This window comes from Taudactylus pleione, unplaced genomic scaffold (genome assembly GCF_031769625.1).
Source record: "Taudactylus pleione unplaced genomic scaffold, aTauple2 ptg000471l, whole genome shotgun sequence".
In the NCBI taxonomy this organism is placed as follows: Eukaryota; Metazoa; Chordata; class Amphibia; order Anura; family Myobatrachidae; genus Taudactylus; species Taudactylus pleione.
The window spans coordinates 515,122-541,664 of record NW_028284873.1 but is presented as its reverse complement, the minus strand read 5'-3'; the positions used below and the strand labels follow the sequence as shown (position 1 = coordinate 541,664).

The window sequence follows — 26,543 nt, the reverse complement described above, 5'->3', positions numbered from 1 at the left end:
TATGGGCAAAGTGAAGGCTCATCAGTGTGACAGTGGGTGAGTTTTCAGGAGCTTTTCATTTCAGTGGGCGGATATTCCATTCTGTGACAGAACATGTGGACGGGTTTTGTCACATACTTTTAATAAGACAAAACAATTCCCATGCACAGTGCACTGCATAAAATAAAATACTCACCCAGGCCCCATAACAAAAGGGGTCTAGAAAGAGCTTTTTAGTATGGGGCTGGTAGCCTCCAGTGAGGGGGACCTACTGTTTTTAGTGTACACCCACTGATAACTCTGGGGATGGTTATCCCTGTGAGCGGGGTAAACACAATTTTTTTTCTGCAAAAACACCCCTTCACGGAATGAGTCCCATTAAAAGTACAGGACAAAGCTCGATCTCTGCCAGGCTTCATTTGAGAAGTATAATTCCATGTACATTCTGAGCAATTTACCGTTTATATACTCGAGTATAAGTGGACCCGAATATAAGCCGAGGTGCCTAATTTTACCACAAAAAACTGGGAAAACTTATTGACTCGAGTATAAGCCTAGGGTGGGAAATGCAGCAGCTACTAGTAGTAATTCCCCCCTGGTACTGCCCCCATAAGTAATCCCCCCTGGTAGTGCCCCCAGTAGTAATCCCCCCCTGGTAGTGCCCCCAGTAGCAATCCCTCCCTGGTAGTGCCCCCAGTAGTAATCCCCCCCTGCAGGTGCCCCCAGTAGTAATATCCCCCCCTGGTAGTGCCCCCAGTAGTAATCCCCCCCTGGTATTGCCCCCAGTAGTAATTACCCCCCCTGGTAGTGACCCCAGTAGTAGCCCCTCCCCCAGTAGAGAGAGACTTACCGGTAATACAAAAAAAAAAAACACTTACGTGAAACCCCGCTCCTGGTCCCGACGCTGCTACCGGCTCCTCCGGCCGCTTTGCATTATGGGAGAGACGTCATGACAACATGACATCTCTCCCATTACCCACTGCGGGAGCCGGAAGATGGCTCCCACAGTGGGAGCAGCAGCAGCCGATGAGAGTCTGACAGACTCTCATCGGCTGCTAATTACAACAAACACACAGCTGCCGGCGCCGGCGGCTGTGTGTTTGGCACTGTGTAGTGCTGACCGAACTCCGTCCGGTCAGCGCTACACACGCGGTGCAGCTGTGTCACAGAGACACAGTCTGCACCGCAGCCCGCATGGTACGCAGCTGAGTGAGGTGCCCTCCAATATTTGGAGCCCTACTCAGCTGCATAACGGGAGAATCGTCCCTGGTCCTGGAGCATCACTCGAGTATAAGCCAGGGGGGGCTTTTTCAGCACAAAAAATGTGCTGGAAAACTCGGCTTATACTCGAGTATATACGGTAGTAAAAAGTCACACACACACACAAAAGTAACTGTTATTACAGTTAATACCCTCTACCTCTAATGATTTATTTACACCATAAATAAAGTTAAAGCCAACAAAATTTTGTAAAAACGGTAATGTTTATGTAAGGGATGTTTAACGTTGATGTGAAATTTACACTTGTGCACAGTTCACCTATAAAGGTCTATTCATTATGTTAATTAACTGGGTTCAGTAATTAACGCAGACGAACAAAGCCCTGGCATCCGGCAGAAGGACCTGGAAAGGTGCGTCAGATCCCTCTTCGCAACCTGGGACTCTTTCCAATAGGGAAGGATCTGGATGATCGCCGTGGGAGGGGGGAAAAACCGTCTGAAGATGGCAAATGCTCCCGCAGTCAAGCTCCGAAAATATTGTATTTTCGGAGCTTGATGAATTTCTGTCCCCATATTAGTGAATTGGACAGCGGGCCACATTGTGAGAGAAAGGAATGCAGGAGGTACTGTATTTGTGATATCGCCTGTTTTACTTTTCTGATGAATGGTCCGAAAACTTCATTTCTACATAAGCAGCTTTTGTAGAAATTAAGTGATAATGAATAGACCCCATAGACTCTCTGCACATTGAGGTACATTTTTAGTCTGTAGATGAGGAGACATGCGTTTTTTTTAGATCAGAGATGACCATCAGAGGCAGATCATTGCATAAGCAAGGTACTTGGTGTTGTGCTTCAAGTGTGCTTTATATATAAACTGGTTTTGAATCAACACTATTCTAGTGTCAGTTTTTCGGGTTTTTACGTCATCACAGTTCTGTTTTATGCACATCTGCAGCATATAAGCATTTAAATATACTTCATGTCCTTATTTGAATAGTCTTTACAGAAAAGGAATCGTTATTTATTACTACAGTATATACTTACAATTATTTTTCATGTTCTCAGCATATGGCACTTTCACCTTAACATTTTTTGTGACTAAATATGATACAATATCTTAGTGAACAAGTTTCTTGGCAGCCATCAGGGTGTTCTTCAGAAGCATTGCCACTGTCATTGGTCCCACTCCCCCTGGAACGGGTGTGATAAAACCTGCTTTTTCTTTGACTTCTAAAAGACAACAGAAAGACTAATGTTAGAAGACCCCATGTTAAAGAAGAAATAACAAATTTGAAGAAAAAAATAGATTTCCACTTCCATGTTGCAACACTAATTTATACTTGAAGTAGTATTTACATTGGATATACTCTAGCGTTGGTAACAGCATGGTTTGAAGATCTCAGCTACTGTATACAGAATTACCATCACTCTGTAATACAGCATGTTTGATTTTTAATTCATTATTGGGCCGATTCTGATTCGTGAGTATGAAGCAAAAAAAAAAAAACATGTTGCGATATTAGGGACGCAAATATATATTATATTATATATAGGGCAAATGCTGTGTGCTTTTGTATGTACCCACAGATGTTGGACACCTTTATTTTTACACTGCAGTTTAGATTTTTGTTTGCACATGTTCCTCTCAAATCTAGGGAGTGTATTTACTAAAGTGCGGGTTTTTAGAAATGGAGATGTTGCTCATTAACATTTATCTAGCACCTTCTAGAACAGGGGTGGGGAACCTTTTTTCTGCCAACTGCCATTTGGATATTATAAAATCAGTCGGGGGCCATACTGGCCGCTGTGCCGGCGAATCGACTGTGTTGACACAGTGTGTACCCAGCTTAAGGGACACATACACACAGGATGACAAGTGCTCCCCCCTAAATCCCCATTCCCCAAATTTACCTCACTATAATGGAAGGGTGGGGGGGGTCGATAGTGAATGGGACCAGGCTAAGAGCAGCCATACAATGGGACCACTTATGTGAGACAACCCACACACAATACTGTGCATTCATAATGTAAGGGGGCAGCTTTAGGCTACAACAGAACAGATAAGGATTAGAGATATATCCCATTTTATTAAAAGTTATAAATGTACAGTGTATGGAATATTCACCAATAAAGGATAGGATAGGATCTCTGGTGTTGCAGACAAGCAATGTAAGAGAGGTATCCCCCATACTGACCCTTACACTAAAAGCACTACATTTAGCCATGGTTCCAGAACTTGGGATGGGACTGCTCCTTATGTTACAGTCTCGCAGGAGGCCGAGGCATGGCCGGATTGATATGCAGTAGGCTATTATTTTGCCTTACCATTTGATGTATATAAGTTGTTATTTTAAGGATATGACCTGCCCTATTTTGTTCAAAAGCTCTTCTTTAATTACCCAGTCATTTACATTATGTCTATATGTCTCTCTTTAGCTACATACTTTATAGAACTTACTATTGTATGTGATCATTATACCGTATTTGATTGTCACTTCTTTATTATTTAAATATCTGTGTACAACTTACTATTTTACACGTGACTCCTGCTCTATCTAGATACTTTATTTTTGTGTATTTTATTATGATTAATTTCGAGCTCCTTAATATAATTGTATGTATACGAGTTATTATTTTAAGGGTATAACTTACCTTACTTAGTTCGAGGCCTATTATTTGGTTGCCTAGTCATTCACATTTTGTCTGTATTTAGCTCTATATGTAAATATTTTTATGTACCATATTATTTTATGGGATCACCCTACCATATCTGGTTACGGTCACTTTTTTTGTTTAGTCACCCCAGTCATTTACATTATGTCTGTTTCCAGAGGATCGGTATGAATGACGGTTCAAATCCCGACGCTGGAAGACCAGCACCACTGAAAATCCCGATTGGTAAGTACACTAACTAACCTAACCCTCTCCCCCTCCTAACCCTAACACTTCCTTAGGGGTGCCTAACCCTAACCTCCCCCCCTAGTGCCTAACCCTAACCCCACCTAAGTGCCTAAACCTAACACCCTGTCCCCACAGCCTAAACCTAACCTTTCGGGGGGGTCCCTAACCCTAACCTCCCCCTGGGAGTGCCTAACCGTAACCCCTCCCCCTTCCCCTAGCCTAACCATAACCCTCCCAGGGGGGTGCCTAACTCTAAGTCCCCCACGTAGCCCCTAACCTAACCCTCCCCCCCGCGGCTGTCCGCGACCACCTTACCTTCGTTCGGTATGCCAGGCGTCGATCTCCTGGCATAGGGATAATGAGAGGTGTCCGGATTTCGACGCCTATCATTTGTCCCCTGTTGGGATTGCATAGTCGGGAAGCCGGCGGTCGGCATTTCGACCGTCGGCTTCCTGGCTGCATACCATTTCCAGCCTACTCTATTTAATTATTAGCATACATTACTATTCCTCAGGAATACAAAAAAGTATTTTACAGGAGAAACCTGCTGCCTGCTTCGTCTCGTATATGGCCATTAATTTCTTTACCCCAGTCATTTATATGGTATTTATCCTTTATTTATCCTTTATATTGGGGACAAGGGGGGGGGTTGTTAGTGGTAGTTTATCGTAGTTAGGGGGGGGCATCGTGGGATCCAGGTATACCTGAATTGGGGTTAGGTTATACAGAGTGGGGGGTTATGGGGGAGGTTTGCTTTGGATGTATTTGTTTTGTTTTGTTATTTTGGCAGATGTGGTTAGCTTTTCCTATTTTTGGAAAATTTTTACTGATGTATGTGGTTAGTTTACTTAGTTTCTACACTGGCGGGGTGATTGTATAAGATTTCCCGTGTTTTCTTCTCTTATATTCCTCATTGACCTCTGGCTCCTAGGACCCAAATGGCGCCTTCGGGTACTTGGTATGATTTGGGGTTGTATGTATATCCTGTTCTAGATATTCTGTCTTTAAATTGTGCTCTGCCTTAACTATGTATGCCACATTTCTTTTTATGTTTGCCGCATTTATTATTATTATTTCTTTGGTGGGTGTGTATTCAAAAACTTTATAAAAATTACTCAATTTAAAAAAAAATAGGAAGCTATTGATTTCAGTACAGTATATTTCAGTTTGTCACCAAGCTCTAAGTTTCCCAGAGGAGAGAGGCCTGGGAGCCATCAGCAGAGAATGTGAAAACACTGGTGTTTGTACCACCTGGAGGTAGCCACTTAGAACAGAGTGGGCAGCAACTGCAGCACTAATTGAATGGAAGAAACAGCCAATACATCTGGAGTGGTGATAGCACGGATCGGTTATAACTCTAGTTTTTGCTGATAGACTGAGACCTTGTCATTAGGTGGAGACCTTAGGCATACCCCTAAACCATCCCGATTTTATCAGAACAGTCCTGATTTTCAGGCACGGTCCCTGTTTGGGGGGGGGGAGGTCTGGGGGACACTATGGTGAATAGATGCTGCACTCGTGTGCAGCGTCAATTTAGTGCCGGGAGAGGACAAAATGTCACACACCAGGGACACGGCCTAGCAGACATGAGCGAGGAGGCCCGCTGCAGATTATTAGCATAGTGAGATGTATTATATGGTGATAAGTGGCAAATGCGTTAGTTCTAGGGTCATTTAAAACTTGTATCTATCTACAACATGTATTAAAGCAGTCACCACAGAGAAAATCACTTTTTCTCTACATTCTTTGCCATGTTTACGGTGACAGTACTATTCTGATATGAGAAACCGAAAGATTGCATAAGAAAAGAGGTGTTTTAAACCTCTAGGATGGGGGCAGGCATGTATGCAAATTACTTGTAGGAGTTAGCCTATGGCAAGCAGGGGCGGGTTTGTAACAGGAACATTATATAGTGGGATAAAAGTGTGGGCCAAAGCCTCTTTGTTCCAGATTCCTCCAGGACAGGGAAGTGCATTTTGTCAGTTGTCATTTTCCTTAATAAAACTCTCTTAGTGCTTCTCCTTCTTCTCTTCTTCTCTCCTCCTTTTCCTTATTGTATTTAGTCATTCTTTTCATTTACTTCATATCATTGCTTTTACTTTTCCTTTCTGTCCTCAATCACTGTCTTTTCTGATTTCTTGTTCTGCTGGGGGTGGGTGTAGCTATGTCCTGCCTAGTAATGAGCCTCCCCAGACCCTGGTCCCTGGCTCCACAGTGCCCCCATGTTATTAGGAGCTGCAGGTGTGGTTCCCCTATTGATAGTTCTATCCCCCCTCAGGCTGCTGCAGCTTTGTGGAAGGTGTGCCAGTGCGGGGGAGGGGTACTTCCCTTCAGTCCTTAATGCCCCTGGTCAATATCATCTTTGTGGCTGCAGTGGCCAGCACCATAGGCAAATGCAGGAGGGGTTTATGAGTCCCTTGCCTGAACCCCCCCTCAGCCCACACCATGATGACTACAATAGAAATAGCATATAATACTAAAGTTGCATGTTTTTTAGGATCCCCTCAGTGTCACAAATGAAATAACTAGCACTACAGTCCCTGTTGATCTTTTAAATGTGTCAGCCAGTAGAAAAAGTTAAAAAGCCAGTAATGAATATTGTTGTGCACCAACTAGATCTGGAAAACATGCACTGTACGGGGTGCACTGATATGGATCACCTATTGGATCAATTATTAATACTGGATAATACACCATCCAGTACATAAGGGGACCAATCTGTGCATCTATGTCCAGGACAGAGCATGGTTTCTTTTTCTGCCCTCTCCCAGATTCCCCAACTTGCTCATATGATCTGTAAAGGAGCCTGCACATGAAATAAAAAGATTCAGCTCAGACAGGATGGCTCTACTTCTACATATAATTGCTTACTGTGTTTGCTGGTCCTGTATATGCCAGAATTATATCATTCAGTACATTCGTATGATGTATTTTATAGATGGTCTAAGTGCTGATTATGCCCTCTTAATGGTAGAAAACAGTTGCAGCAAACAGTGTCAGTATTATGCTGGGCATTGAGGTATCATTGGGGGAATAGAATGCTTTAGTGATGCGTTATCTGACAGTAAGGGGTAATGGCTTTGACACTGCTTTATTTATGTATAGCACCTTAGATCTAGCTTTTATCTCCTTTGAATCATATTATCAGTCAATAGAGGAGATTGTATTATATACTGTATTCTGAGCATTTAACTTACAAAATAGACAGAATACATGTGCTACAGTGAATTTCTACAGGGTGCACAGCTTATTATTGCAATCACTGCCCCAACCAGCTATCACTGGGAAGCTCCATTCTCAGCTATGCTCCTACTTCGACAAATATACATTGCTGGAGGTCACGCAGCCTTCGCGTCCTGCCTATGAGGGGTACAACGCGAGCAAAGCAGCTAGTTCAGTTCATCAGGGCTAACAGCAGGCGTCTGGGGAAAATGCTTCGCCTTTAATAATTCCACCTGTACGCAGGGACGAAAATGTCGTTTTCGTCACCTCTGCTTGCGATGTGGTGGCAATCACCCAGTTGCCAAGTGCTAAGTAAAGTTCCATCCCCTGTCCGTGTCACAGCGATAGCAAAATGGTTGAGTTGGTACCCGGTTCTGCAGGACGCAGAATTTTTGTTAAAAGGCTTCAGTTTTGGTTTTCGTTTACCTATTTGCAGGGATGTCGACACATATTCGCCTAGAAATTTGAAGTCTGCCTTTGAATTGCCTCACATTCTTAGGGAAAAAGTGGCTGGCAAGGTTAGCGTCAGGCGCATTGCAGGGCCTTTTGCAGAACCCCCATTAGGGATCTTGTGAATTCCCCGGTGGGAGTGGTTCCCAAGAAAATTCCAGGAAAATACAGGCTCATGCAACATCTGTCTTATCCGCCAGGCTCGTCAGTAAATTATGCCATACCAGTTGAGGTTTCCTCGGTGGTGTACCAGTCTTTTGACGATGCTTTGGACGTCATTAGGTGTTATGGTCCGGGCGCACTGATGGCTAAGATAGATGTTGAGTCAGCTTTTCGTCTACTTCCTTTGCACCCAGAGTCATTCCAGTTTATGGGTTTTTAGCTTGGACAACGGATATTGCATAGACAAATGCTTGCCTATGGGGTGTTCTGTGTCCTGTGCGTTTTCGAGCATTTTAGCACCTTCCTACACTGGTGCGCGGAATTTATTTATTTAATTTTTGCGGTAGTCATGGAATAGCCCACTATCTCGATGACTTTCTGTGTGTCGGCCCTTCCGGTTCAGGCAGATGCAGTTATCTTTTGTTTTCTTTACGAGCGCTGTTTTTTCATTTGGAGTTCCCGTTGCTGCGGACAAAACGGAGGGCCCTTCCCCTTGTCATTCCTGGGTATCGAGATCTGTACCTCGGCGGGTTCTTGTCGCATTCCTCTCGATAAGCCTGTCAAGTTGCGTAATGCCATAGCGGAATGCACGGCTTCCAGTAGAATTACCCTGCGGCAGGCGCAATCCCTCCTGGGCCTGTAAAGTAATTCCAATGGGCAGAGCTTTTTCACGTAAATTGGAAAGGGCCACGGCTGGTGTCACTAACCGAGACATTTGCTACGTTTATCCTCAGAGATTAAGCAGGACCTCTCTGTCTGGGTCTCGTTTCTTCGGGATTTTAATGGCGTTCGGTTGTGGATGTCTCCAGCCGCTGACAATTTGCAGCTGCAGCTGTTCACCTACCTTGATGGCTCCTGGTGCGTTGGCCGTTGGCTGGAAGAATGGGTGGGAAAGGGTTTGACTAAGGACTTACTCCTTCTCAAACTCTTTCCCATAATGGTTTCCTTGGAAATCTGGGGGGAATGGTTACGCAATCGCAGCATCATTATCAGGTGTGACAACCTGGGCGTGGTCCATGCGATACAATCAGCAACATGCGGCTTCCCTGCTGGTTTTGTGCTTGCTAGCGCAGCTGTGCTCACATGTTTGCGCTGTAACATCATGTTTAAGGCAAGACACGTTCCTGGGGTGGAGAATGAGATAGACGATGCATTATAACGTTTCCAGTGGGCTAGGTCCCGATCTGTGGCCCCTGGTGCTGATGTTGTGCTTTGCCCCTCTTATGTTTGGCAGGTGATCGAGCCGGCATGGAGGGCTTAGCAGAACAGTCTTTAGCCCCCTCCACGTTGCGAGCATATCGGCAGGCATGGAATGAATGGGAAGATTATTCCCGTAGCAGCAAACAGGCAGGTAAGAGTCAGCATCGTTCGATGCTTTCTTTTATTTGGAGTCTCCGTTTGGCTGGCAGATCCAGGGCTTCTGTTGCGCGCTCGTTGGGGGGCATTGCATTTTATTGTAAATTGAAGGGCCAACCTGACTTTACTAAAAGTTTTCTGATTGTGAAGGCTTTAAAGGGTTGGGCACGTGTCTCCCGGCCAGTAGCTGACCGTAGGAGACCTGTGGATGCTCATCTGCTTCCGGCAGTATTAGGGGCAGTTCTCGGAGTGGCTCTTACTGCGTATGAGGTGGTCCTGATTCAAGTGGTGTTTTCGGAGGCTTTTCACGGCACCTTGAGGGTATCGGAGCTGGTGGCATCATCCAAATGGGTTGATGCCGCCATGCTCCTCTCGGATATCCTGGTCAGTGAGAGGTCTGTTCTCTGTAGGATTCGGCGGTCGAAGACCGACCAGACTGGTAGGGGTAGGTGGATCTCGTTGGGTCCATCTAGGGACGAACAGATCTGCCCCGTGGCACTAGCTATGTGGTATGAGTTATTGCGGCCGGATGTTCCTGGTTCATGACTCATGCATATGGACAGGACTCCGCTTACCAAATACCAGTTTGGTTGGTTTTTGAAGAGGTGTGTATCAGTTTTAGGCCTCCCGCCTCAAGATTTTGGTACACACTCGTTTCTGATCGGAGCCGCAACTTCGGCGGCAGCTGCGGGTTTTTCGGCATCAGAAATTAAGGCCCTAGGACGTTGGAAATCGGATAGTTATAAAGGTTACATTCGACCTAGGCGTGAAGGCCCTTTGTTTAAAGTAATTTCACAGTCTGTTCTGGTTACGTTTATATTTTATGCTTGCCTGGTTTTTGTCTTGTCTCATGTACTGTCCTGTCTTGTCTGTTACCCCTGTCCGTCCTACTCGGGATTAGCTACTCGCCATTGCTGGCAATGGGAGTCTTGAGGGATTTTACAATTTTTACCTGAACTGACGGATTCAATTCGGCTATTCTCAATCATTTTAATTAGGCCATAGTCCATCCCTCAGCAGGTTTTTATTTTACCTCTTGCCGAGTTCACCTGTTTTTTCCCAATTCCCCCCCACCCATTCTTCCCCTTTTTGTCTTCTGTATGTCTCAGCCAATTCAAATAGTAAAGTCGGCAACCAATAGAAAATTTTTCTTTTTGGCAGATACTCACTTATGTTCTATCAGATCCCACTAATACACCATAAAATTTTATTGTTTTATGACAATTACTAATTTTTTATTTACTGCTTTCCTCCACCTTTAGGATTGCTCTTTGACACGCAGGACATTTGGGTTATAGGCCACTCATATATTTTCTGGGCTGCTAGGTTTGAGTTCAGATCAAGCTCCAATTTTTGAATATTCAGCTAGGGTCCGTTGGATAGGTTCCAGAGGTATGAGATGGCATTCCTTTTGTCCTAAACTGTTAGAGTATGCAAGGCTTTTTGGTAGGCCACGTATTTTGGTGGCTTATTTAGGAGGCAACGACTTAGGGCAGAGGTCCACTGTAGAATTACGAGTTGATATTGTCAACGATTTGGCGAGGGTGCTATCGGCCTGGCCCTTGTGTAAATTAATTTGGTCTTGCATTGTACCTCGACAGGTCTGGCGTGGGGTTAGGAGTTTTCCTGCTAATGACGAAGCTAGGAAGAAACTTAATTTCGCAGTTGCCAAATTTGTGATGGCCAATTATGGCCGTTTCATTTACCATAAGAACATTCAATTTCGATTTAGTTATATGTATAGACCTGATGGAGTTCATTTAACAGAGGAGGGTTTGTCATTGTTTATTGGGGATCTTTTTGAGGAGTTGGCGTTATTGGGGTAGTACTTGGTATGGTGTACCAACCTAACGGGGGGCAGTATCACCACCTAAACGGGTGGGAAGTCAAGATGGGGGTGAGCGTTACCTTTTGTTGATGATATGAGTTACATGGTTATGTGTATGCACTCTGGGCGATCTACGCCTGCTATGCCTTTTGTTGTTTGTGTGTGGGCATAGCAGATCTGGCTGATTTCTGGCCGTCCTTTCTTTGCCACCATACATCCTTAAATAAATAATAATTATTATTGCTCCAATAAATCGCCATCAAGTTATCTGCCAAATCCACGTCTCAGTGTCTTTATTTTATGTTAGTATGATAAGTGGTTTGCACACATGACAACACCTCATCCGATAGAAGGTTTAAAGTTACTTATGTTAAGCACTGTGAGATAAAATTATAAATCTATTTTTATATATATCAAAAATATACCCGAACACGACGGGTATACACCTAGCGCTCACTCGGTGCTACTAGTCTAAAGGGTTAGGCAGCAAGGTACTAGAGAGATACCCCTTGTATCTCACAGTCACTGTAATCAAGAAGTAGTATGTGTAAACATACAACAAAATAGACCTGCGCCTGTAGTGTAGCAAAGATAATTAAAGATAAATGAATGTCACATGAGTGGTGTTGAATCTAGTTTAATGGTTGTATAAAGATAAAATTATTAATAAATAAATAGATAAATGGAGTTGGAATACAGCTGTATCTTTGCAAAGATAATTAGGGGCGCTGAGGTAGTGTGTGCAGTTGTCCCCAAACGTAATGTATATATAGATATATAGATGAGGACAGTGATGACAGACTTCAGGATATGAAAATTAGTAGAATTCGTAAGGGCAGGCGTCCCTGTCACTTACTAAAGTTTCTGGTCCGTAGGATAAATAAAGTCGAATGCAAAAAGTCCTTTTTAGTAGATGAGGCCTCACCTGTCTTTAGTAGTCCTGTAACGGCGTCTTCTTCCTGCTGCTGATCCAAACCTGCTTTCAGTCGTGCGCATGCGTGAGACCCGAATAACGACGGCCAAGCCTTCTTTATGGGTCTCGCACCAAAGGGGGCATACCGGGGGCGTGGCTGCCCAGACGGAGGCGTTCCCATGTGAACGCCTACCATCTGGGGCCGGCCCCACTGACATCACTAGTGATGTCAGTGGGAGTGCTTTTGGCTCTGATAGAGCCAAAAGCACTCCAGGGCTTGCGGCAGCGAGACCCTACCGCAAGGGTCTCATCGCAAGCCCGATGGTCGCGATGGTCTTGACCATCGCGACCATCATTTTGGCCGCTCGCTATAGCTGTGGGTGGTCACCCACAGCTATGCGAGTGGCCAGGAGGCCGCTCCAAAAAGGAGGAGGGACGGCCCTGATTCAGAGCGAGCGCTCTGTCAGAGCGTCCGGCTCTGAATCAGGCCCTTAGGCCGCTATTCAGTCCCTTATGTCAGAATAATTTATGTCTCATAAGTATTCAGTGACAGTTCCTCAGTCTTAATAATACCATATCTTGTATGGTGCCGCTCTCACTTGCAGCAAGAACAGCATCGTAATGTTCTGGTTTAGTTGTGGGCCCGGGGTGGTGACAGGAGCAAACACAGAAGCAGATTTAAATAAAAAGGTAGAATTTTTAATGAGTATGACCATGAGGAGGTATCTTCTCAGGTATTAGATCGTTTGGACAATCCCATTCTCTGTGGGGAGGTAAGACATTTGCTTGTTGCTCAGAAAACACATCAGCGAACATCTGGTATTCCATAGGAATGGCTGAGGATATTAATGGAGCTGTCTTTCTTATAGGTCGTATCTTGGAAAGACAGGATTTCTGACAGTCTATACCCCACGAAAGAATCTGCATGGAACAACCAGTCTATCCTGGGATTATGCTGGCGTAACCAGGGTAGACCTAGGATGATTTCTTGAGAAGCCTCTGGTATCACTAAGAACATTAAAGACTCAGAATGAAGTGCCCCAATTTGGACTAGTACTGGTTGAGTCTCATTGGTGACTGTTCCATTAGTTAGAGGACTAACTTGATGTCCCCAGGGTCAGTTAGGATTTGCCATTTCCCAGTTTACGGGGGCAAGAGACCACCAGGTGACCTGACTCTCTGCAGTACAGACAGAGGTTTTTCAGTAATCTTCTCTGACGTTCTTCTTTGGAGAGGTGGGTATGATTCATCTGCATTGGCTTTTCATCTATAGGGGAAGGAATAGGATGGGTAGGAAAGGAAGGGGTAAATGACCTTTGCCGGTCAGTTCTGTGCTTTTCAGCCTGACGTTCACTGAAGCGCAGGTCAATTTTATTACAAAGTGAAATCATGTTGTTTAGGTTAGTAGGAAGCTCACGGGTGAACAGGTCATCCTTTAGTCGACCTGACAGGCCATGCCAAAAAGCTGAGGTGAGGGCTACCTCATTCCATCTGAGCTCTGATGCCAAGATTTGAAACTGCACGGCATATTGGCTGACGGGACTGATTCCTTGTCTCAGTGTCATGATGCTAGACGATGCTGATACAGTACGCCCAGGTTCATCAAAAATCCTCCTAAATGATTACACAAAGCTTGCGTAGTTATCCAGCAGCGGATCTGAACGCTCCCAGAGTGGTGAAGCCCAATCCAAGGCCAGGCTGGATAGCAGAGAGACTATGTAAGCCACTTTGGTTCTTGCAGTTAAAAAATTATCAGGCTGTAGAGTGAAGTGTATATCACACTGATTTAGGAATCCACGACAGAGTTTAGGATTGCCATCGAATTTGCTTGGCATAGGGAGATGTAAGCGGGGAGATGACCTGCCTCCTGTATTCCCAGACGCTGAAGCGGATGTAGTTGCTGGCACTTCAGGGGTGGATAAGGAAGTTTGCAAATTATCCTGTCGCTTAGACATCTCTTGCAGAAATTGAGCCATTTGATGCTGCATAGTTTCCAGGTTTTCTAGACGACCAGAAATGCACCGGAATAAATCCACTCCAGACTCCTGATCCGTCGCCGGATCCATGGGGCCAGTGCAAACTGTAATGTTCTGGTTTAGTTGTAGGCCCGGGGTGGTGACAGGAGCAAACACAGAAGCAGATTTAAATAAAAAGGTAGAATTTTTAATGAGTGGCTTAGAAGACATGTGATTGGCAAAAGCAAAAAGTCCAGGTTTAGCACTAAAGTGCACTTGATTACTGTAGTGAGGATAATGGGAGAATGTCCAGAAAGTGGCATATAAGAACAGGCCGGTATGCAGGTTAGTGAGCTGAAATAAATACAAGCAGAGGTAATGAGTCCAGCTGGGAGTGAAATGGAGGCAGGGTGTCAGCAGGCTCAGGCACTCAGGCAGGGGAAAAGGTAGTGGAGGATGCAGGGTAGTCCAGCAGGTTCTAGGAGTTGACAAGCAGGCTGGCAGGTAGCGTTTACACAGGTAACAAGAGGTGAGCACAGAGAACTCCCTCTCAGCTAGGCTGAGATACACGTTGCACTGGCAATGAAGGAAGGCTCTGGACCTTCCTAAATACCCCGTGCCGCACTATGACTGGCTGGAGGGAACACTTTACTCACCAGGATTGAGCAGTTGAATCACATGGTCAGAAGGCAAGATGGCGGCGCCCATGCCAAATGGAACGGAAACACCACCAGGCCTTATCAGCCCTGAATGACAATGTGCCCACACAGAACCACACGCAGCCAAAGCCCCTCACCAAACACCAACGCCACTGCCAGACACCCCCCGCCATAGTGACCTCACAGATAATACCCGCCGACCACCATGCCGAGAAACCCTGGCCGTGACAAGCCCTCTACAGATAGCGTGTAATTAAACAGCAACAATATCTTAAGACATTCAATAACGATTTATATATATATATATATATATAAGTAAACAGTTGCACGGCGGCAATGTTCTGTAGTTGAATATCAGGATTTGTCAAATGTATTTCATGTTCTACACAGATTCATAATATTTAATTCCTCTGTGGGTAAAAAATGATGGCTTCTCACTGAGAAAACATGACACACTTCACACAGGTATCTGTTTTTTATACAAGATCAGTTTGTTGAAAAGCGCCTGTATCTCGCTGAAGTAGTGATCTACTTTTGATCATTTGACTGCTGGCAGAGATGATCAATGAGAGTCACCCACCTCAATACATGCGTTCAAAGATTCCCCTGCATCTACTGTCAGCTCCCACAGATGGAACTGATGAGATTACAGAAAGTAAAGAGGTGAAGGGATAGGAGAGATAATTGTAAATTACACAAAAGGTGTGTTTTACTCCATTATGTCAATAATAAATATGATATCATTTTTTTATATAAAAACTTCAAAAAAGACCATAATTGGTTAGTGGACTTGATTATGGGTGAAATATATTTTTTTACCTTATAATTTTTCAACATATATATGCTGCTTGTATATAAGTAGTTTCTATAATTGAATAGGTTACAAGCAGCTTTCCCCATGCACTTCCTTAAATGTATTCCATCTGGTATCAATGTATGTTAAGTCTATATGAGCAATATTATCATTCAGTAACAGTATGGAGAATAAGATAGAAAAAGAAAGTCTCTGTTCTATTCAAATCCAGCAGAGCTGCATGAGTATGTGCAATTTGAAGGAATACTCAGCAGTCAGAGCTAGATGCCCTATTAAGAGGCACAAAGGTATAAGACTTAGGGGTAAATTTCTTAAGATTTGAAATGGTCCCGATTTTCAAAGTGATTAATCTTGCTGGTACTCGCCAAAACTCAGGTGATTTAGTCCCTTTTTTTATTCCAAATTTACCAACAGGCGATTTGAGGCTAAACGAGTTTGTCGATGGTGAAGCAGAATGAGATATCTCTCCCGAGTAACTTGTTTTGCAGGAGATTACTCACCCGAGATTGCAGTGTTTTCTCTCTGCAAATCTCTCCCGAGCTAGCAGCCAGCACAAATCAGTGAGATATGTGTTAGCTGTTTGTGTGTTAAGACTTGTAAAAAATAGATAAATGTTTTAAAAAAAAAATTATGTGAGTTCCCCCCCCAAAACAGACATGCCAGCTAGTCCTGGTTCTTAACATTACAGGGAACAAAATGTGTAGGGTTCCACTGTAATTTAAGAACCAGCACCAGGCAGCAGGGACAGAGCTGGTTTTAAATATATGGAGAAAAAAATTGATGTGAGGTACCCCGTATATTTAAAACCAGCCCTGGACCCTTATAACGGGGGACTGATGCCACAGCCAGGGGTGCGCTTTCACCGGGCCCCCAGCCACAGCATCAGCCCTGTCCGTTAGTCAGCCCAGGCCAGGGATCCCTGGGGAGTTGAGTACCCCTCCAATAAAGGAGTACCCCTCTCCAGGGCTCCTCTGGCCTAGGCTGATAGCTGAGGGCTATCCCCGGCACCCTAGGGCGGTGGGTGCCGGGTTGATAGTGTATGTGTGATTTAAAAGAAATGGTTAAATATTGTCTTTAGTTGTGGAACAACATGACCCAGCAAGCCTCCCCCGCATGCTGGTATTTGGAGAACCATAAATACCAGCATGCAGGGCATTATGGGCCCGCTGGCACTTGCAGTTCCACAATCAAAGCAATACGTAAAAAACACAACATACACCGTGACAGTATAATTTTTTTATAACATACATTCACACTTACACTCACTATCACACATACTCACCTAGTATCCGAAGTAATCCATACGGGTACCTATAAAAAAAATCCATACTCACCTCTCCTATGCGTAGTTCACGTCCTCTTCTCCAAATAGGGGTTAATTGAGGTTACCCTTGTGGTTACAGCAGTAGATACAATGTCGCGGTTCCCAGCATAGACTTCAATGGAGAATTCTCCCCATAGAAGTCTATGGGGAGACACGCTGACCACACACAGCCAATTAGCGAGCTTCTCCGATGGAGATGCCCGCTGATTGGCTGGCAGCTCCTTCAATGACGGGGGCCCACGTGGGCCCCGGTCATTCGCGGGGAGTAAAGCTATGTGGAAACACATAGCTTTGCTCAGTCCGTTTGGATTCGGGAACACCCATTTTTTTTGTTTTAACCCTTTAGATGCCTACTTGGAGAAGACGACGTGAACTATGCATAGGAGAGGTGAGTATGGATTTTTTTTATAGGTACCCCTATGGATTACTTCGGATACTAGGTGAGTATGTGTGATAGTGAGTGTTAGTGTGAATGTATGTTATAATTAAATTATACTGTCACAGTGTATGTTGTGTTTTTTACGTATTGCTTTGGTTGTGGAACTACAAGTGCCAGCGGGCCCTTAATGCCCTGCATGCTGGTATTTGTGGTTCTCCAAATACCAGTATGCAGGCGAGGCTTGCTAGGATGTGTTGTTCCACAACTAAAGACAATATTTAACCATTTCTTTTACATTACACATACACTATCAACCCGGCACCCACCGCCCTAGGATACTGGGGATAGCCCCGGGCTATCAGCCTAGGCCAGGGGTGCCCTGGAGAGGGGTACCCATTTATTGGAGGGGTACTCAACTCCCCAGGCATTCCTGGCCTGAGCTTACTAGTGGTCAGGACTGATGCTGCGGCTGGGGGAGCCGGTGAAAGGGCTCCCCTGGCCGTGGCATCAGTCCCCCACCAGACAAGGTCCAGGGCTGGTTTTAAATATAGGGGTAACCTCACGCCAATTTTTTTATCCCTATATTTAAAACCAGCTCTGTCCCTGCTGCCTGGTGCTGGTTCTTTTTTTACAGTGGAACCCTACACATTTTTTTCCCTGTAATCTTAAGAATCAAGACTGGCTGCCAAGCCCGGGGCTGGTTAGCCTTTTGGGGGGGGGACCTCACATAATTTTTTCCCTAAAATGAATCCTATTTTAACCATTTACAGAAATAAACATACACAAATCACAATGATTTTTGTATGTTTGTGACCATCTCACAGCTCAGGGGGTTGAGAGTTTGAAAAGTGATTTTGACAGAGAGTTTGCTCCTATCTCTCCCGAGCTTGTCATCCCGATTCTTGGTAAATTTGAGAGATGTATGTTTTAGGTGAAAAGTATTTCCGATTTGGCCCGATGGTGATTTGATTCCAGATTGCTATCTCACCCGAGTTTTACGAGTGAGATGAGAGAAATCTCTCTCTAACTCACCTGACTTTACCTTTAGCAAATTTGCAAGCAGGAAAAAAATGAATAACTCACCCGAGATGGTCATCTCAACCTATCTCAATTCTTAGTAAATTTACCCCTTATAATCAGATATGGGGGAATGATTCCCTTGGTAAGGATAACCCTTACTATCTGAAATGATTTATACCAGAGAGGATAGAGACAGTGTATCAATACCTTAGTACATTGCGATGTCAGAAGTCTTGGAATCTGCTAAAAAATGAGTGGGCCCTGGTGCGCACATTCCAGAGTGTCCCGCTCATGAGACCGACATGCGTTTCCCCCTACAGGCTTTTTCACAGGTCTGTGTGTATCCTTGTCCCTGCTGCTCGTTTTATGTGGAAGTGAGTAATCCACCATCATGACAGGCAAGCCTCAGCTGCGAGGAATCCCCTCTACCTGTCATGTGTGGGTGGAGCTTTGCGTCATCTACTGTGGAATAGAGAGTCATTTGATCTCTCTATTAATAGAACTAGACACTGGTGGGAGGAGCTAGTTATAGTAAACATACATCAGAACTCACCCCAGGTTCTTGTTATCTTTCTAGATCATGCGCACAGAGCTCCGTCCCGATTAATTCACATTATCTGTCAGCACTATGGTATGCCTCTTTCAATGACACTGCACCCCAGTTGATTAAAGAGCATGTCCAACTTTCCTGATGATTTGGTAAAAGGATATACTGTCCTATACCCATATGCTTCCTTTCCAGTATGAATAGCCTGCAATCTTATATCAGTATGTATGTATGCGCCATGATATACCCACATGCATACATACACTCACATATTCATGCAGGCGCACATATTCATGTTGTGTGCATACATGCTTGTGCACACTATTTCTCAAAGGATGTATTAGCGTTACAAAATCTGAATTAATAACCGAAGATTAATAATGACCCTAATTTCATTATGAGTAGGGAATATGGAGAAACACCTCCATTTAAGGAGAACTTGAATTGGTTATCAGAACATCCTGGCGGTTTGCACGTTATTGGGATGATCTTTCCAATTATTCCTATGGTGACCTGTGATGTGTGTAATAAACCACTACTGAAAGGACATTCCTATACACATATACATGTATACATACATATACTGTACACAACATTGTCTATACATGCAGGTACACATACACCTGTATATGGAACAATTATCAAACCACTGGTGTCAACCAGTGTGATCCATTTTTGGCACAATGTCAATGGGAGGCAGGAGTGGAGAGAGGGGAAAATCAAAAACCGTCTCGTGAGATTTATATATGATCCATAATTGCACTCACGTCCATTTGTGCAAGGAAAGATTGTTGGGCAAGGTGGAAACTGTGGCTGATCATTGTAAAAAACCGTATCTGATAAAAATGTTTATAGGAGAAGGGTAAATGATAACTACATAATGTAGTTTAAGATTAATATGAGGACAATATCTTCTCTGAACTATGTGTAACATAACCGAGTGGGGTTATTGTAACTCAGCAAAAAGGAGGAAAAAGTTGGTGTGGATAACAGAATAGGGATATAAAATGATAACTGTATCTTAAAGAAGAAAATAAATAAATAAAGAAATGAAGAAAAAAATCCCTATTCCTAGTTCTACTAGGACATCCCACCTAGATTGTAGTACGGGTTTAATAGTTAGAGAAATGTGCCATAGTTGATATTCTCATTTAAGCCGTCTGGTGTGAGTGTTTGTAGTGAAAAATACCACTCACTTTCTTTTCGTAGTAGTGATTCTGTCATATCGCCCCCACGGATGCCCAGACTGATCTTCTGAAGACAGTACACACTGATGACCTTAGATTGTCCATGATTTTTCAAGAAGACGTGTCTGGCTAATGTTGTAATCTGTCTCATTTTAGCCTTGTCTGTTTCTACATTTCTGATGTTGCCGACGTGTTCTAATATTCTTAATTTTAGTTTTCTGGATGTCATCCCCACATATTTTTGTCCGCACACACATTCTATGCAATATATAACTCCAGTCGTGTTGCAGTTAATAAATGTTTTAATCTCTCTGGTGTTTCCATATCTGTCCTCAATCACTTCTTTGCTTTTCATATATGTGCAAGCTTTTCAACTGCCGCAGGCATGAGATCCTTTTGTTTTATGAACCTTCTTTGAGGTTCTTTCAAAATGACTGTGAACAATAGAGTCTCTGATGTTTCATGACCTTCTCCAGCTCATCATGGGTTGGTTTGGCAATTTTTGATTTAGATCTTTATCCATTAGTAGGATCGGCCATTTTTATGTAGCTATATTTTTTATATCTCGTCACTCTTGACTGTAATGCATGTTCTCCTTATCCTCCTCCTTCCCTTTGTTAGGTGGAAAAAATCAGGTTTTCTCTCCTCACTCCAGATGTATGTTGTATGGCTCTTCTGATAGAGCGGTGGCTGTATCCTCTTTCCCTCAATCTCTTGGTCAGCTCCTTACTCCTTTCTTTAAAGATCCCATTATCAGAGCAATTTCTTTTTAATTGATGGAACTCTCCCATCGGGATGTTCTATAGTGTGGGAGGAAAATGGGAGCTTGTGCTTTGTAGGAGGCTATTCGTAGTCGTGCTCTTACGATACATGTCTGTGGTGACTTCTCCATTATCACCCCTTATCAATTTGAGGTCCAAGAATGTCACTGTCTGGCTGATTTCAAATGTCAGACATAAATTTAGAGTATTGGTATTAAGCACTGAGATGAATTGTAGCAGTGTTTCCTTGGTACCCTTCCAGACAAGTATGATGTTGTCTATGTATCGGAGCCATAATATTATGCTCTCAGTGAATATGTCATTCCTCTCACAAAAGACAAACTCTTGCTCCCACCATCCTAAGTAGAGCTTCGCGTATGTTGGCACACAGGCTGCGCCCATTGCTATCCCACGTACTTGCAGATAATATCTATCGTTGAATGTGAAATAGTTTTTACTCAACACAAACTCCAAAAGTTCCATCAGAAATTGGTTGAATTCACTATCATCCCTCATGCTTAGGAAATGGCTTACTGCTTTGAGCCCATTACAATGGTTGATACTTGTATATAAGAATTCTACATCCAAAGATGCAAGAAGCCAATCATCTATCTTTATCCCTGTTATTTTCCATAGTACATCGAAGGTGTCCTGCACGTAAGAAGGAAGACTTAACACAAAATCTCTTAAATGTAGATCGATAAAAGTGCTGGGCTGATCATTCAGGCCCCCTATGCCCAAGACAATAGGCCTGCCTGATGGTTCTTCCTTGTTTTTGTGCAATTTGGGGACATACAGAAGGTTGGTACTTTAGGATTTCTGACTGTGAGATACTCAGCTTCTTGTTTGTTAATGATTTCTTCTTTATAAGAGTTGTTAACTATCCTATTATAGAGTGTCTACAAATTCTCTGTGGGATTCATCAAAAGTTGTTTATAACAGCTATCATCCGATAGCTGTCTCTGTGCTTCTTTGATGTACAGATTTTTGGGCCAAATGACCACATTGCATCCCTTATCTGAGGGCTTTATGATGACATCATCCCACTTGTCAATTTCAATCAAGGCTTGCCTCTCCAACCAGCTTAAGTTATTATTCAATGAGGGTTTCTTCCTTACACTCTGATGTAAGGTTACAAGATCTTTCAACATCATTTCTCTGAATACTTTAATCCAGGACATATTGCCTCTTGTGGGAAGAAAGTTGATCATCATTTGCAGGATGGTCTCTTATGGCTAATATTTTCCATAGCCTCTTCTGAGTATATTTCCATCAAATCTTACAAGGTTCTAATTGCTTCTAGCTCCTCCTCCATCCAAGCATAAGGTATCCCAATGCTCGGATCTTGTAAGGAGGTCATTTCTCTGATGGAATTGAGCATAGTGTCTTGAGGGAGATCAGTAAGCATAGATTGTTGTTTCTTTAGGGCATAAAATTTGGTTAGTAATAATTTCTGCAAAATAGATTTAAATCATTTTAACACAGAAATCTGTCAAAATGTGTAGTGGGAGAGAAGGAGAGGCATTTGGTCAAAACGGATACTTGGGAATCCGTTAAGGATTTATCGGAGAGGTTAATTATTTGTAAATAATCTGATACTCCAGATGTTACTTCCGAAATCTCGGAGATTGTCTCTGGGGTAATGTAACTTTCCAGAATTCTTTTCCTCTTCCTCCTCGGTTTTCTTTTAGATTTCTGTATCTCACACTTCGTCCCCTTCCTACCCCTAAAAAAGAACAAATTAGGGATGAGGTGTTGTAGTTATAACTCTGTGCGGTACTGGAATGGCCAGAGTGGTCCACACTTTCCTTCGTGCCAGATGACTCTGTTTCTGATGATGAGTAGTCGTAATTTTTCTTATAGTCCGGGGTTTGGAGTATTGTCTTTTTCCACTTAAAGATGTCACCAGCTGCGTAGTCTCTTTTATCCCTGAGAAAGTTGTTCTTTTTACGGTCTATTATTGGGACAAGGATACACATGGACCTGTGAAAAAGCATGTAGGGTGAAACGCGCGTCGTTCTCATGAGGGGGACACTCTGGAATGTGCACACCAGGTCCACTCATTTTTTAGCAGATTCCCAGACTACTGACATCGCGATGTACTAAGGTATTGATACACTGTCTCTATCCTCTCTGGTATAAATCTTTTCAGATAGTAAGGGTTATCCTTACCAAGGGAATCATTCCCCCATATCTGATTAGAAGTCATATACCTCTGTGCCTCTTAGTAGGGCATCTGGCTCTGACTGCTGAGTATTCACTGCAAATTGCACATAGTCAAGCAGCTCTGCTAGATTTGAATAGAAAAGAGGCTTTCTTTTTCTATCTTAGTCTGCATACTGTTACTGAAAGATGAAATTGCTCATATAGGCTTAACATACATTGATACCAGATGGAAAGAATTTAAGGAAGTGCATGGGAAAAGCTGCTTGAAACCTATTCAATTATAGAGACTGCTTATATACAAGCAGCATATATGTTGAACAATTATAAGGTAAAAAATATATTTCACCCATAATCAAGTCCACTAACCAATTATGGTCTTTTTTGAAGTTTTTATATAAAAAAAATGATATCATATTTATTATTAACATAATGGAGTAAAACACACCTTTTGTGGAATTTACAATGATCTCTCCTATCCCTTCACCCCTTTACTTTCTGTAATCTCATCAGTTCCATCTCTGGGAACTGAGAGTAGATGCAGGGAAAATCTTTGAACACATGTATTGAAGTGGGTGACTCTCATTGATCATCACTGCCGACGGGCAAATGATCAAAAGTAGATCACTACTTCAGCGAGATACAGGCGCTTTTCAACAAATTGATCTTGTATTAAAGACAGATACCTGTATGAAGTGTCATGTTTTCTCAGTGAGAAGCCATCATTTTTTACCCACAGAGGAATTAAATATTATGTAGAACATGAAATACATTTGACAATTCCTGATATTCAACAACCGAACATTGCCGCCGTGCAACTGTTTATTTATATATATAAAAATCGTTATTAAATGTCTTAAGATATTGTTGCTGTTTAATTACACACTATCTGTAGAGGGCTGTTCTTGCTGCAAGTGAGCGTGGCACCATACAAGATATGGTAATATTAAGACTGAGGAACTGTCACTGAATACTTATAATGAGACATAAGTTCTTCTGACATACGGGACTGAACAGCAGCCTTTATACCCAATACATGCGCATTGTGAGAGATCTATAGTATAATTCATTGTTACCATTTAGATATGTCACACTAATTAGTTTGATATCACTGGATTAAAGAATTTTGATTTAATACACTTTTTAACTGTGTGTTGATCCTGGTACCAGTTAGAGGTAATGGTTTATCTCACCAAGGTACCAAATTTTATGTCTAGTTAGTTTGTTTGATCTAAAATAGATCCAATAAACGTTAAGTTTTAAATATTTTGAGTGCCCCCGCACAAGAGTCTTCTTTTTTCTCCTTCTCTTTTTCTGCACCTTAAATACAGACAGAAATCCCCCCTTATTTGCAAGCACACAGGGGCTGATTCTGAATCGCATGGATCTGTCTTTCCATGAAATAGACCGACCTGACTTGTGGGGGTGCCATGGGTATGTCATGTGCGTGAATCAAAAGCTGTGTGTGATTCTAAATTGTGCGGCTGGCGTAAAATCAGTGGATTGAATTAATACTACAGCCACTTTGCGGGCTACTCAGAATCAGCCCTACAATGAGGCTGCAGGTACAGTATACTTTGTCATATATAAAGGATGATAAAAATAATTATTATTAAAAACTGCATTTATGTTAGAAAAATGGTCCTAGTGGGACAAGGATTGAAATTCAAAGTATAAAGATAATATAACCATTGAGTAAAATGATGATATTCTATTACTCCTAAGTGGAGTCAGAATTTCTAAATTGACAATGGTACAGTGTCACCCTTTATAGGTGGATGAATCAAAACATAAATGATCGCAAATCAATATTAGATTAAAATAAAACACTCATCTATTCATCGTACATAATTAGCAGGTTGGATATATAATGTAAATACAGTCAATATAGTCCAAGCTGATTGCAGCAAACATTTAAAAAGTCCAGGAATGTCTTTTAATAAATAGTTTGTAGATAATAAAATCCCAGTTTAATAAGTGTCTCATGGATCCTTGTTGTATAGAAACATAGAAAAAAATCATAGAAAAAATCATTACCCAAAGGCTGTATCATTATTATAATAATAATGATACATTTAAAGTAATCAATAGAGAATCCAATAAAAGTGGAAAATACATAATATAAACAGAAATATTAAAACTTTACCACGTCCATATAAGAATAAAAATTAAAATAATATTCATATCATCACACATCTGTAACACTGCCATTTTTTTTTTTTTTACTTTGCACTTTTAAATTACCCAATTAGATCTTCGTGCAAAATATTCTCTTTAAGTTCTTATTTCAATTCCATTCCAATGCAATACAAATTTGCAAACTGTAACCAACCTGGTATCTATATTAAACATTTTTAGTTTAACTGTTAAATGCATTAATTCCAAGATTTTTATGTTAATAAAGTACAATTTACCGCCGTCTAAAAGTTGCTGCAATATGAGCAACAAAGGCGTTAAAAAGAATAGGAGGAGCTGAAAGCCCTATAGGAAAATATTTTGCAAATATAGAGAAAGTATGTAGGTGGTCCAGTGCGCTCTTAAACAGTAAGCTTATATGTGGGATAATTTATATTGGGTACTTGTTTGTCTAATTATTATCTATATCCTAATGCTGCCTCAAATACCTGTGGCTTTCCTATACCACTCAGTTTAGAATAAATAATATGGATCGTACAGGGCGCAAATAGAATAAGGATATTTATTAGGTCATATATAAAGGATGATTTTAAATTACCCAATTAGATCTTAGTGCAAAATATTCTCTTTAAGGTCTTATTTCAATTCCATTCCAATGCAATACAAATTTACATACTGTAACCAACCTGGTATCTATATTAAACATTTCTAGTTTAACTGTTAAATGCATTCATTCCAAGATTTTTATGTTAATAAAGTACAATTTACCGCCCTCTACACGTTGCTGCAATATGAGCAACAAAGGAGTTAAAAAGAATAGGAGGAGCTGAAAGCCCTATATAAAGAAATCCCAAGCAAGGACACTCACACACAGCCCTGACGAAGCCCGCATTTGATTGGACGGGCGAAACGCCTAGGCTACGCCCCTTGTACGGAACACTACCCGGAAGAGGGAAGCCAACGGTGACATAGACGTGCACGCACACTGCCGGTAACAATCCCTCTACAGCGGCTGAAGACATCCACCACCCCGACTGCTACATCACGGGACCCACTTAGGACGGGTCTTCAACATCTCCAACAGGACCCGAGAAGTAACCGCAAGGAGGCAGAACACAACACACTAGTAAAGACCATTCTCATTGTCTTTACCGGCATGGAGGTAGGAGGTGCATGCACCGACCAACATTTTTTACCAGCCTTTGGGTAATGATTTTTTCTATGATTTTTTCTATGTTCTATACAACAAGGATCCATGAGACACTTATTAAAGTGGGATTTTATTATCTACAAACTATTTATTAAAAGACATTTTTGGACTTTTTAAATGTTTGCTGCAATCAGCTTGGACTATATTGACTGTATTTACATTATATATCCAACCTGCTAATTATGTACGATGAATAGATGAGTGTTTTATTTGAATCTAATATTGATTTGCGATCATTTATGTTTTGATTCATCCACCTATAAAGGGTTACACTGTACCATTGTCAATTTAGAAATTCTGACTCCACTTAGCAGTAACATAACATCATCATTTTACTCAATGGTTATATTATATT

General features: G+C 42.3%; 1 protein-coding gene across 1 annotated transcript in view; it reads right to left on the bottom strand.

Moving 5' to 3' along the window:
• Positions 1 to 1,079: 1,079 nt before the first annotated feature.
• The window catches only part of MTHFD2L (methylenetetrahydrofolate dehydrogenase (NADP+ dependent) 2 like), a 277,906-nt gene continuing 252,442 nt past the window's right edge, over positions 1,080 to 26,543 (bottom strand). The window contains exon 9 of the mRNA XM_088448876.1: positions 1,080 to 2,431. Coding sequence (XP_088305002.1) covers positions 2,319 to 2,431 — 113 coding nt within the window. The 3' untranslated portion in view covers positions 1,080 to 2,318. The remainder of the gene's footprint in view (positions 2,432 to 26,543) is intronic.